This window comes from Macaca mulatta, chromosome 20, assembly GCF_049350105.2.
Source record: "Macaca mulatta isolate MMU2019108-1 chromosome 20, T2T-MMU8v2.0, whole genome shotgun sequence".
In the NCBI taxonomy this organism is placed as follows: Eukaryota; Metazoa; Chordata; class Mammalia; order Primates; family Cercopithecidae; genus Macaca; species Macaca mulatta.
Window position 1 is genome coordinate 19,015,498 of NC_133425.1, and position 13,740 is coordinate 19,029,237.

The 13,740-nt window shown below is 48.8% G+C and overlaps 1 protein-coding gene across 14 annotated transcripts in view; it reads left to right on the top strand.

Moving 5' to 3' along the window:
* The first annotated feature begins 1,303 nt into the window (after positions 1-1,303).
* Positions 1,304-13,740, top strand: part of TMC7 (transmembrane channel like 7) — a 70,713-nt gene continuing 58,276 nt past the window's right edge. For 13 of the 14 annotated variants that reach the window (XM_077983348.1, XM_077983341.1, XM_077983342.1 and 10 more), the window contains exon 1: positions 1,378-1,487. In XM_077983348.1, the coding sequence (XP_077839474.1) occupies positions 1,421-1,487 (67 nt within the window). In that variant the 5' untranslated portion in view covers positions 1,378-1,420. 14 annotated transcript variants of the gene reach the window in all.

The window sequence follows — 13,740 nt, forward strand, 5'->3', positions numbered from 1 at the left end:
ACCCACACTTAAGGAGTAGGGAGCTAAACTCTCTGTCCTTGAAGTATCTACGTAAATGATTTCAAAATCTGCACAGGAGATTTCTCTCCATTTTCCCCATTTATTTATTTAGCCATTTATTTACATTTAGCAATTACTTTTCTTTCTTTCTTTTTTTTTTTTTTTTTTAATTGAGATGGGATTTCCCCATGTTGTCCAGGCTGGTCACTAGCAATTATTTTTAATTTCATGGTTTTTAAAAAAAATTTTTTATTTTTTATTATTTATTATTTTTTTTTTTGAGATGGAGTCTCGCTCTGTGCTCTGTCGCCGAGGCTGGAGTGCGGTGGTGTGATCTCGGCTCACTGCAATCTCTGCCTCCTGGGTTCCAGAGATTCTCCTGCCTCAGCCTCCAGGGTAGCTGGGACTACAGGCATGTGCCACCGTGCCTGGCTAAGTTTGTATTTTTAGTACAGACAGGGTTTCACCACGTTGGTCAGGCTGGTCTCTAACTCCTGATGTCAGGTGATCTGCCCGCCTCAGCCTCTCAAAGTGCTGAGATTACAGGCGTGAGTCACTGTGCCTGGCAATGTTATGTTTTTAAGCTGCACACGAACAGAGGTAGAGATGAAACGAGGCTATAGTGTAAAACGTAAAAGACAAACTCTGCATGTAGTTTTCTCTTCACTCGGCCCTCTAGCTCCCCATCCAGGGCTACCACAGGTAGCCAGTTTCTTGCACTCTCTAGGGAGATAGCTTAGGCGTTTACAAACACGTACAAATATATTTTTTGTTTTCCTTTTTGTTCCCAAATGGTAACTTACTAAATGCACTTATTTGGAATCTTGGGGTTTGTGTGTGTGTGTGTGTGGATTTTTTATTTTTTAATTTTAGAGATGGGAGTCTCACTGTGTTGGCTAGGCTGGTCTCAAACTTGTGGGCTCACACGATCCTCCAGCCTCGGCCTCCCAAAATGAGAGGATTACAGGCGTGAGCCACAGTGCCCAACCGGTTATTTTCGTTATTTATTTCTTTATTAGATTAGATTAGATTAGATTTTAGTTGCAGGGGGCCCATGTGCATGTTGGTTACATGGGTGTACCGGGTCCTGGTGGGGACTGGGCTTCCATTGTTCCCATTCTATTGTGATGTTTTAAACTCAGTGAGACATCAGGGAGGTCGCTGCTTGTCGCCGCCGCTGGATGGAGCCTTGCCGGATCTCCCGGGCTCTGCAGCCCCTCTCCGGTCTCTGTGCTCGGCTCCTCGCGGGGTCCAGCGGGCGGCGGGCGTGGGAAGGGAAGGCTTGGGCGCCCCGCCCCGGCCTCTGTGATGTCAGCGCCGGAACCTGGAATCCCGGCTCCGCGAGGGAAGGCTGGGGAGGCGGCGGCGGCCGCGGGTGGAGAGCGTCCCCGGCAGCCTCTGAGGAGCGCGGGGCGCAGCCATGAGCGAGTCCAGCGCCAGTGCGCTCCAGCTCGGCAGGCCCAGCCGGCAGGCCGCGGTCCATCCAGGTAGGGCTGCGGGGAGCGCGCGCGGGGACGGTGCCCCTGGGGTCCTAGGGCGCACGGAGGGAGCCGGCTGCTGGAGGCTCGGCTTGGCCGCTGTCCACTCTCACGCCCCGCGCGGCGCGGGGTGCTCCCGGCTCTGGGGAACAGCAGGTGGGAAGGGGATCTTTCTTATTCCTGCTCCCTCCTCCAACGCGTCCTCATCCAATCCAGTGGGACCCAGCCGGGCCAAAAGGACACTAGAATGGCAGTCCGGACCGTGGTGGGTTTGTCTTCCAGCTGTTGACCAAGACAGTCTTTCAATAGCCTCATCTGTTAAATGAAGGGATTGCGAGCACCCCCTCCACGCCTAACGTTCTGGTATGAGGTGCCTGCCTCCCAGGCATTTCAGCCTTCACATACAGTTAGACCAACTTGAAACAGAATTCTGCCTTGTCTGTTTATTGCTGTGGGACCTTTGGTAAGTGGCTTGCCTTCTCTGAGTCTCAGATCCTTCAGCAGTAAAATGGGAATAGGATGGTGCAGGGAGTAGCTGAGAATCGTGTGATGTGTCTAGCACAGTGTCTGGCACTGTGGCTAGACAGTCACAATACATGGTAGCCAGCCAAGTATTAGAATCTTTTGTATTGGGTAGAATTACAGGAAAGTATACAACTCCATCAATTTCTACAGAAATATGTACAACTGCTGCCCAGTCAAGACAGAAAAGCTGCCAGCACTCAGGCAGGGTTCCTTGTAGCATTTGGAGCTTAGGAATCTTGCAAAACACAAGACCCTGCCGTAAAGTTTTATCTGCAATGTTTTCTCTTTTTCAATTTTAGAATAGAGATTTAATTAAACCAAGGATGTAGAACAAAACATGAGTGTAGATTTGGGCATTGTGGCCTTCAAATTGGATTGTTCTCAATGTTCAGAAGAAAAAAAAAATTAGAAGAGACCCACATCAGAAAACAAAAGTTGGGGTGGATTCAATGCGAATTATTTTCTATCTCAATATTAATACTGCTTATGTCAACTGAATTTCAGCCTTTCAATAATAGCTTGTCAAGTATTTTTTTAGTTGGTTCCTATTGATCGTCATCTTATTTTAGTGGAATCCATTATACTGAAGATGTACAAAGAATGTGAGATTCATTGTTCTTGAATCTTTGCTAAGTGTTTAAGGGTACTTTTGGCATCTTTTTAGGACAACTATAATTGGGCCCTGTAACTAAAAAGTCTCCTATGCCTCTTTGATAGATGAGATTTTTTTTTTTTTTTTTTGACCTTGTACCCACCAACATTGGTGGGAGGCTCAGAAGGGACTGTGTTTGTAACTTTGTAGCACTTTCTAAACAGTGACCTGTTGTATGGGCATTATAGGACAGTCTGTGGGGTGGGGTGGGGGATGGGGGAGGTGACAAATGAGGTCTGGCTTAAAGAATGAGAAGTGTGACCAGGCATGGTGACTCATGCCTATAATCCCAGCACTTTGGGATGCTGAGGCGGGAGGATCACTTGAGCCCAGGAGTTTGAGGTTACAGTAAGCTGTGATTGTGCCACTGGGCCCCAGCCTGGGTGACAGAACTAGACCCCGTCTCTAAAAACAGAGGAAGAAGAAGAAGAGGTGTGTATCCTTCTAAATGATAAAACAGATCACTCCCCTGCTTACATAAAACTTTCCCGTGGCTGACCAGGTGCCGTGGCTCACGCCTGTAATCCCAGCACTTTGGGAGGCTGAGGCGGGCGGATCACAAGGTCAGGAGATCGAGACCATCCTGGCTAACATGGTGAAATCCTCTCTCTACCAAAAATACAAAAAATTAGCCAGGCGTGGTGGCATGTACCTGTAGTCCCAGCTACTCGGGAGGCTGAGACTGGAGAATCGCTTGAACCTGGGAGGTGGAGGTTGTAGTGAGCCGAGATCGCGCCACTGCACTGCCGCCTGGGCGACAGAGCGAGACTCCGTCTCAAAAGAAAAAAAAAAAATTAGATGGGTGTGGTGGCATGTGCCTGTAATCCCAGCTACTGGGAAGCCTGAGGCAGGAGAATCGCTTGAACCCAGGAGGCAGAGGTTACAGTGAGCCGAGATTGCACCACAGCAGTCTAGCCTGGGTGACAGAGGTAGTCTCTGTCTGAAAAACAAAAAAACAAAAAGCAGCTTTCCAGTGGTTTCTCACTGCTCTGAGAATAAACTCCAGGCTCTTCCATAGCAACCAACAGGATCTGGTGATTCAACCCCAGCCCCTCTTTCCAGGCCCTCATCACCTCGACCCGCCCTAACCTATCCTGCTCCAGCTGCACTGACTGCCTTCCTATCCTTCCAGCATACCAAGATTGTTTCTGCCTCAGGGCCTTTGCATCTGCCATTCTCTTCACCTGGACTCCTCTTCCTTCTTAATAGGGCTGCCTCTTCCTTTTCCTGTTGGGTCTCTGCTCAAATGTCACGTCAGAGAGGCAGACCTCTGGGGCTGTCTGAGGGAATGCGCCCATCTCTCTTTCTCTGACCAGTTAGTTACCTTGCTTATTCTTTCTTTCTTTCTTTTTTTTTTTTTTTTTTTTTGAGGTGGAGTCTCGCTCTGTCGCCCAGGCTGGAGTGCAGTGGCGCGATCTCGGCTCACTGCAAGCTCCGCCTCCCGGGTTTACGCCATTCTCCTGCCTCAGCCTCCCGAGTAGCTGGGACTACAGGCGCCCACAACCGCGCCCGGCTAATTTTTTGTATTTTTAGTAGAGATGGGGTTTCACCATGTTAGCCAGGATAGTCTCGATCTCCTGAGCTCGTGATCTGCCCACCTCGGCCTCCCAAAGTGCTGGGATTACAAGCGTGAGCCACCGCGCCCAGCCCTTGCTTATTCTTTCAAAGCTCTTACCACCACCTGAAGTCATCTGGTTTGGTTATTTTCTTGTTTAGTAGCAGTCTTTTTTTTTTTTTTTTGGAAATGGAGACTCACTCTGTTGCCCTGGCTGGAGTGCAGTGGCGCGATCTCGGCTCACCACAACCTCTGCCTCCCAGGTTCAAGCGATTCTCCTGCCTCAGCCTCCCGAGTAGCTAGGACTACAGGCACGTGCCACCATGCCCGGCTGATTTGTACTTTTAGTAGAAATGGGGTTTCACTATGTTGGCCAGGCTGGTCTCGAACTCCTGACCTCAAGTGATCTGCCCACCTCGGCCTCCCAAAGTATTGGGATTACAGGTGTGAGCCACCATGCCAGGCTGGTAGCAGTCTTTCCTAGAATGTGGATGCTTTGGGAAACAGGGGCTTTGCCTTGTTTCCCTAGAACCTAGAATGGCATCTGGCACACAGCAGATGCTATATCTATTTTGAATGAATAAGTGAATGAATGAATGAAGTGTCCTTGCAGCCACACTGGCAGCTGTAACATAGTGGTTGTAAATCTAGACTCTGGAGTCTCAGGTGCAAATGTCTTTGGCCTCTCCTCCAGCCTCCTCAAGGGGCACTCAAGGAAAGAACCTGGAAGGGCCCTGATGTGACTGTGTTTGAACTGACCTGACTGCCAGATGGTGGGACTTGGTCTGGAGCAGGGATGACTTGGAATGATAGAGACAAAACTCAGCAGCCCCTGGAGATGCTCTTGTGGTGGAACTGGACCCTGATTTTTTTTTTTTTTTTTTAGAGACAGGGTTTCCTTCTGCAATCTCAAACTTCTGGCCTTGATTGATCTTCCTGCCTTGGCCTCCCAAAGTACAGGGACTACAGGTGCATGCAACCACACCTGGCTTCTTTTGTTTTGTTTTCTTTTCTTTTCTTTCCCTCTATCTCCTTCCCTCCCTCCTTCCTTCCCTCCCTCCCTTTCTCTCTTTCTCTTTCTTTCTTTCTTTCTTTCTTTCTTTCTTTCTTTCTTTCTTTCTTTCTTTCTTTCTTTCTTTCTTTCTTTCTTTCTTTCTTTCTTCCTTTCTCTCTCTCTCTCTCTCTGTCTTTCTTTCTTTCTTTCTTCCTTTTTTTAGTCTTATTCTGTTGCCCAGGCTTTAGTGCAGTGGTGCAATCTCGGCTCACTGCAACCTCCACCTCTCAGGTTTAATCCATTCTCCTGCCTCAGCCTCCCAAGTAGCTGGGACTACAGGTGTGCACCACCATATGTACTTGTGCACCACCATGCCTCTACTAAAAATACAAAATACTAATTTTTGTATTTTTAGTAGAGATGAGATTTTACCGTGTTGGTCAGGCTGTTCTCAAACTCCTGACCTCAGGTGATCCACCTGCCTTGGCCTCCCAAAGTGCTGGTACTACAGGCGCATGCAACCACATCTGGCTAATTTTCTTGATTTTAAGTAGAGATGGGGTCTGGTTATGTTGTCCAGGCTGGTCCCGAACTACTGAGCTCAATCGATCCTCCTGCCTTGGTCTCCCAAAGTGCTGGGCCTACAGGCCTGAGCCACCATACCCCGCCCAATTTTTGTATATTTTGTAGAGATAGAGTCTTGCTATGTTGTCCAGGCTGGTCTCAAACTCCTGGGCTCAAGGGATCTTCCCGCCTTGGCCTTCCAGAGCACTTGATTACAGGCATGACTGCGTGTGCCGTTGTGCCTATACTTTCTGGAGATACATTTTTAGGAATTTATGTAGTTGGCTGGGCACGGTGGCTCACACCTGTAATCCCAGCACTTTGGGAGGCCGAGGCGGGTGGATCACCTGAGGTCAGGAGTATGAGACCAGCCTGGTCAACATGGCGAAACCCCATCTCTACTAACAATACAAAAATTAGCCGAGCGTGGTGGCACATGCCTGTAGTCCTAACTACTTGGGAAGCTGAGGCAGGAGAATGACTTGAGCCTGGGAGGCAGAGGTTGTGGTGAGCCAAGATCATACCATTGCACTCCAGCATGGGCAACATATCGAGACTCTGTCTCAAAAAAAAAAAAAAGGGAATTTATGTAGTTGAGTAACTATTCTTTGGACGTCTTTCAGTCCAGTAGATGGTATTAAACTTGAAAGACACATAACCATCTGACCTGTGATATTTGTTTTTCCCTCTTATCTTCTAAGCCCATTTGTCCAGGTCACTTACCACCTTTAAAGGCATCACCAGAGGGAGGCAGGTCTGGACAGAGCTGAAGATTGCACAGGCCATTCGCAGGCTGGATTCTTTCTCTGGTGACCCACCCGTCTGACTTGAGTTATTTTTTTCCCATGTCTGGACAAGACTGACCTCTGCCCAGCAACTCAGGCCTGGATTAAGTCCAGGGGCCCTCAGTGGCTTTTTCTTGTTTGTTTTTTCAGGAAGTGAAGAATTTAGAGGGATAAAAGGCGGAAATAACTTTTCAGCTTCTGACCTTTGTCACAATCTGGTTTCCTTTTAGATTGTTTGGGTCTGGGTCTGCTTAGACCTTCTGATGTTCTGTCTCCACCCTTAGAGGAGGAGGAAGGGAAGCAAATAATGGGCCCTGAGGGATCATCACATACCAGGCCTTGGGGTTCTAGTGGCAAAGGAGGCAGGTAGGGTCTCTGCTTTCATGGAGCTTCTAGTCAAGCGAGACGCACCAAACAGTAAAGAGACAAATAGGATTATCGGAGGTAGCCCTAACTACTGGGACGGAAACAAACAAGATGGTAAGATAGAGAAGGAAGAGTAGCCTACTCAGATGGGGTGGTCCATAGGCCTCTTGGGGGAGGTGACTCCTTTTTATTTTATTTTTCTGAGATGGAATCTAGCTCTGTCGCCCAGGCTGAAGTACAGTGGTGTGATCTCGGCTCACTGCAACCTCTGCCTCTTGGGTTCAAGCAATTCTTGTGCCTTAGCTTCCCGAGTAGCTGGGATTACAGGTGCGTGCCACCATGCCCGGCTAATTTTTGTATTTTTAGTAAAGACAGGGTTTCACCACATTGGCCAGGCTGGTCTCCTGACCTCAGGTGATCAGCCTGCCTCGGCCTCTCAAAGTGCTGGGATTACAGGTGTGAGCCACCATGCCCGGCCTTTTTATTTTTTGAGACAGGGTCTCACTCTGTCACCCAGACTGGAGTGCAGTGGCGTGATCTCGGCTCACTGCAACCTCTGACTCCTGGATTCAAGCGATTCTCCTGCCTTATCCCCCCAAGTAGCTGGGATTACAGGCACCTGACACCATACTCGGCTAATTTTTGTATTTTTAGTAGAGTCAGGGTTTCGCAATGTTGGCCAGGCTGGTCTTCAACTCCTGACCTCAGGTGATCCACCCGCCTCTGGCCTCCAAAGTGCTGGAATTATGGGTGTGAGCCACCGCACCCGGCCTCAGGCAGTGTTTTGAGCCAAGGATCTGCAAACAACTCCTGTGCTAAATCTAGCCTTTTTTTTTTTTTCTTTCTTTTTTTTTTAATGAGACGGAGTCTCGCTCCATCGCCCAGGCTGGAGTGCAGTGGCGCGATGTCGGCTCACTGCAAGCTCTGCCTCCTGGGTTCACGCCATTCTTCTGCCTCAGCCTCCCAAGTAGCTGGGACTACAGGCGCCCGCTACCACGCCCAGCTAATTTTTTATATTTTTAGTAGAGATGGGGTTTCACCGTGTTAGCCAGGATGGTCTCGATCTCCTGACCTCGTGATCCACCCACCTTGGCCTCCCAAAGTGCTGGGATTACAGGCGTGAGCCACCGGGCCTGGCCTTTTTTTTTTTTGGATGGAGTCACGCTTTGTTGCTCAGGCTGGAGTACAGTGGTGCCATCTCAGCTCACTGCAACCTCCACCTCCCTGGTTCAAGCAATTCTATGCCTCAGCCTCCCGAGTAGCTGGGATTACGGGCACCTGCCACCATGCCCAGCTAATTGTTTTGTATTTTTGGTAGAGATGGGGTATCACCATCTTGGCCAGGCTGGTCTTGAACTCCTGTCCTCGTGATCCACCCGCCTCGGCCTCCCAAAGTGCTGGAATTACAGGTGTGAGCTACCGAGCCTGGCCAACCTTTTTTTTTTTTGTAAATAAACCTTTAGTAGAACACAGCCATGCCCATTCATTTATGGATTATCTGTGGCTGCTTTCCTGCTACAAGGACAAAGCTGAGTAATTGCAAATAGTAAATTATTACCTCTTTACAGAAAATGTTTGCTGACCTCTGTTCTAAGCATGTTACATGTGATTGCCATCTAATCCTCAGGACAGCTATAGGAGGTAGGAACCTCTGTCCCCATTTTATTGGTGGGAAAACTGAGGCATGGAATGATCAAGAAACTTGCCAGGTTATGCAGGCAGCAAGTGAGGCTGGGGTCCAAATCCAGGCAGGGTGGGTTGCTCTTAACTGACAGGCCTTGCCACCTTCTCAGATAGACAGAATCGCAGTAACTGCCCCACAGACACCTGACCAGATACTCCATGGGCATGAAAAGCAGGGGCTTGAGTTCCAGGCCCAGCAGCAGCTCTAATGATGGAGTTAGTCACTGCTCCTGAAGGCTGTTTGCTCATCTGTTTGTAAAGCCTTAGACTAGCCAGTCACCAGCCCCACCCAGGTGCCAGTTGGCGTGACTCATGCAGTTTCTCCTGACACTACTGTTACGAAGTCTAGCAGATCCGGGAGGTTACCAGGGCCTCTGGCTCCTCCCCACTCAGACTAAGCACTGGGCTGCTGCGAATGAGGCCCCTCTAGGCTGTATTTATTTATTTATTTTGAGACAGTGTCTTGCTCTGTCACCAAGGTTGGCGTGCGTTGCTTCAATCACAGCTCACTGCAGCCTCGACCTTCCGGGCTCAAGCACTGCTCCCACCTCAGCCAAAAAATATTTTTTTTTTTTTGTAGAGACAGGGTCTCACTATGGTGTCCAGATTGGTCTTGAACTCCTGGGTTCAAGCCATCCTCCCGCCTCATCCTCTCAAAGTGTTGGGATTATAGGCATGAGCCACTGCACCCAGCCAGTCATATTTCAATTGCTTAATAGTCCCATGTGGCCAGTGGCCACTGTATTGGACAGTGCGGATATAGAACATGCCCTTCATTGCAGAAGCCCAACAAATGGTGAGCCACCATGCCCGGCGCCCTGACTTATTTTTCTCCACGCACTTATCAACATCCGAAGTACATTGTTTTTACTTGTTTAATGTCTGTCTCCTCCAAATAGAATGCAAGTTTCATAAAAGCAGGGAAATGGTGTGTGGTGTTCAAGGCTATGTTGTAGTCCTAGAACAGTGCTTGAGTGGCAACAGTTGCTCAGTAAATGTTTCTGAGTGACTGAGTGGTGGGTGAATAAGTGAATGGATAGATGGGTCTTTCCAGGAGCAGGGCAGTGATGAGTCCCTGGCTTTGGAGGGCTTCTTGCACTTGATTGACATGTCATAGCAGCTTCAACTAGAGTCCGGGGACTTTTTTTTTTCTTTGAGACGGAGTCACACTCTGTCATCCAGGCTGGAGTGCAGGGCACGATCTCAGCTCACTGCAAGCTCTGCCTCCCGAGTTCACGCCATTCTCCTGCCTCAGCCTCCCGAGTAACTGGGACTACAGGCACCCACCACCTCGCCCGGCTAATTTTTTTGTATTTTTAGTAGAGATGGGGTTTCACCGTGTTAGCCAGGATGGTCTTGATCTCCTGACCTCGTGATCTGCCCACCTCAGCCTCCCAAAGTGTTGGGATTACAGGCGTGAGCCACCACGCCCTGTTGAGTCCGGGGACTTTATGAGTTCTTGGATTAAGGCCCTTTGGTAGCTGTAAGCACAGATTATCTGGACACTCTACCTTCACCTGACATCCAAAATAAAAACAATTCAGCCGGGCGCGGTGGCTCACGCCTATAATCCCAGCACTTCGGGAGGCCAAGGCAAGTGGATCATTTGAGGCCAAGAGTTCGAGAGCAGCCTGGCCAGCATGGTGAAATCTTGTCTTTACTAAAAATACAAAAAATTAGCTGGGTGTGGTGGCGCACGCCTGTAATCCTAGCTACTTGGGTGGCTGAGGCAGGAGAATCGCTTGAACCCGGGAGGCGGAGGTTGCAGTGAGCCGAGATTGCGCCACTGCACTCCAGCCTGGGTGACAGCGCAAGACTCTGTCTCAAAAGCAAAAGCAAAAATAAAAACAATTCAAGTGAAAAGAAGTCCATAATGTTCTGAGATTGATATCTACATTGACTTATCAGTGATATCAAATTGTGTGTGTGTGCATGACATTTTATCATTTCACAAGAAAGAAAAGCAAAGCACATTTCCAATAGGGCTGGTTTGTGTAAAGTACCTGAAATAGGAAGAATGTAACATACGGTCAAAATCTCAGTCAATATTTTTTGCCAGCTTTTTTTACTCTTTAAATTATTTTTGTTCCAGGTGCGGTGGCTCACCCCTGTAATTTCAATACTTTGGGAGGTGGAAGCAGGTGCATTGCTTGGGTCCAGGAGTTTGAGACCAGTCTGGGTAATATGGTAAAACCCCATCTCTACAAAAAAATACAAAAAATTGGGCCGGGCGCGGTGGCTCAAGCCTGTAATCCCAGCACTTTGGGAGGCCGAGACGGGCGGATCACGAGGTCAGGAGATCGAGACCATCCTGGCTAACACCGTGAAACCCCGTCTCTACTAAAAATACAAAAAAAAAACTAGCCGGGCGAGGTGGCGGGCGCCTGTAGTCCCAGCTACTCCGGAGGCTGAGGCAGGAGAATGGCGTAAACCCGGGAGGCGGAGCTTGCAGTGAGCTGAGATCCGGCCACTGCACTCCAGCCCGGGCTACAGAGCTACAGAGCAAGACTCCGTCTCAAAAAAAAAAAAAAAAAAAAAAAAAAAAAAAATTGAACAGGTGTGGTGGCGCACACCTGTAGTCCCAGCTACTTGGGAAGCTGAGGCCGGAGGATTGCTTGAGCCTGGGAGGCAGAGTGAGTGGAAATGGCACCACTGTACTCTAGCATGGGTGACAGAGTGAGACCCTGTCTCAAAAACAAAACAACAGGCCGGGCGCGGTGGCTCAAGCCTGTAATCCCAGCACTTTGGGAGGCCGAGATGGGCGGATCACGAGGTCAGGAGATCGAGACCATCCTGGCTAACACAGTGAAACCCCGTCTCTACTAAAAAATACAAAAAACTAGATGGGCAAGGTGGCGGGCGCCTGTAGTCCCAGCTACTCACGAGGCTGAGGCAGGAGAATGGCATAAACCCAGGAGGCGGAGCTTGCAGTGAGCTGAGATCCGGCCACTGCACTCCAGCCTGGGCGACAGAGCGAGACTCCATCTCAAAAAACAAACAAACAAACAAAAAAACAACAAAAAAACACAAAACAACAAAACGTTTTGTATTGTGAAAAAAATACATCATTCATATAGAAAAGAATAATATTCAAGGTTTAAATTCCTAAAATCTTTTTCTCATTTTTTTGACATCCTTGCTTTCCTGGTATTTAAAGTACTTTGGTTGGCTTGGTGGGTGATGTAACGTATCTTGTATCCTCAGCACCAAATTCATTCATTCCTGAATTATTCATTCATTCAACTTAGAAGGTATTTATTAAGCATCTGTCATGTACCAGGCTCTGTGCTAGACCCTGGTAATTCAGCGGTGACAGAAAGAGACAAGGTCCCTGCCTTCATAGAGGTTATAGAGTCAGAGACAACACACCATAAGTAAACGATTAAAAAGAACAGACTAGGCCAGTTGTGGTGGTTCACACCTATAATCCCAGCACTTTGGGAGGCTGAGGCGGGGAGGATCACTTGAGTCCAGAAGTTCGAGACTAGCCTGGGCCACATAACAAAACCTCATCTCTACTAAAATATATGTATATTAACTGGGTGTAGTGGTGCACACCTGTGGTCCCAGCTACTCAGGAGGCTGAGGTGAAGAGTATTGCTTGAACCTGGGAGATCAAGGCTGCAGTGAGTTATGTTGGCACCACCACACTCTAGCCTGGGCAACAGAGCAAAACCCTGTCTTAAACAAACAACAGAAAAAAGGATAGAGTAGTAACGAGGGTGAGTGAGTGCGGTGGAGTGGGCACTTAGGAGCTATGTGGTGTTCGAAGGAGTGAGCAAAAGCTCATCAAGGCAGAGAGCAAGCGTTCATCTTCTCCAGAGTCCCAGCCCTCAGTCTGGAGTCTGGCACGGAGAGAGGCTCCATACAAGTTGTCAAACAGAACTAATTCCCATAGCAGCTGGTGAGAGGCCTGGACCCAGTGACCTACGAAGTCTCTTTTTACCCAGAGTTTCCGCGATACTTTGCGTGGGAAACAAACCTCTGCTGTGAACTCAGCACCAAATACGGTTGGGCAAGGTTCTTGGCTAGGACGGGGGGGAAGGTGGGTTTTAGTGCCCTTTAGATCATACTTGGCTGGTGCCCACTTCCTGGGAGGGTTCATGCCTGTTGGTAGGATGTGGTGTCTTGTGGGAAATGTTGCCAAGAAAGTTAGGACCTCACGATGCTCTCAAGATGTGCCTGCCTCTGCACTGCTCATTCATTCATTCATTCTTCAGATGGAGGGCCTTCTTTTTTTAAACTTTTTTAATTTTTTTAATTTTTTGAGATGGAGTTTTGCTCTTGTTGTCCAGGCTGGAGTGTGATGGAGTGATCTCGGCTCACTGCAACCCCTGCCTCCTGGGTTCAAGCGATTTTCCTGCCTCAGCCTCCCAAGTAGTGGAATTACAGGCGCATGCATCACCATGCCCAGCTAATTTTGTATTTTTTCAGTACAGACAGGATTTCACCATGTTGGTCAGGCTGGTCTTGAACTCCTGACCTCAGGTGATCCACCCGCCTTGGCCTCCCAAAATGCTGGGATTACAGGCATGAATCACAGTGCTCAGCCCAGATGGAGGGCCTTCTATGAGCAGGACACTGCTTTTAAGCCTCAGAAAGACTTTGTCCTTAACCTGGAAGAATAGTATATGGCAGAAAAATTGGTTATGCCTGGCCCTGCTCCCTCGTGTCTCCTGGAATTACCCAGTCATTCTCCCGCCTAAGTAATAATCTCCTAATTGCTGAAATCTGGCTCCAGTGACCAAGAAGTTCTAGGCATTCTTAGAGGCACCCCGGTATCTGAAATATGCTACCCACTCCTGTGCAGATGGTCAACAGCAGCCCACGCTGACCACAGGACTACAGTGGCCATCGCAACAGCAAGGCTCTTGGCTGGACCAATTCCGTAGAACGTCTGACAATAACTGTAATGAGACATCTTCTTTAAGGATGAGGAGAACATCAAGGCTCTCAGTGGTGAAATGACCTGCGGTACAACCAGGAGTCTGTCTTGACACTCAAGCCTTGGGCAAGTCACCAAGCCTGGGCCTCAGTTTCCCTGTTGGAAAGCCAGAGCAGGCCAAGGGTGGTGGCTTATGCCTATAATCCCAACCCTTTGGGAGGCCCAAGGCAGGAGGATCACTTCAGCCCAGGAG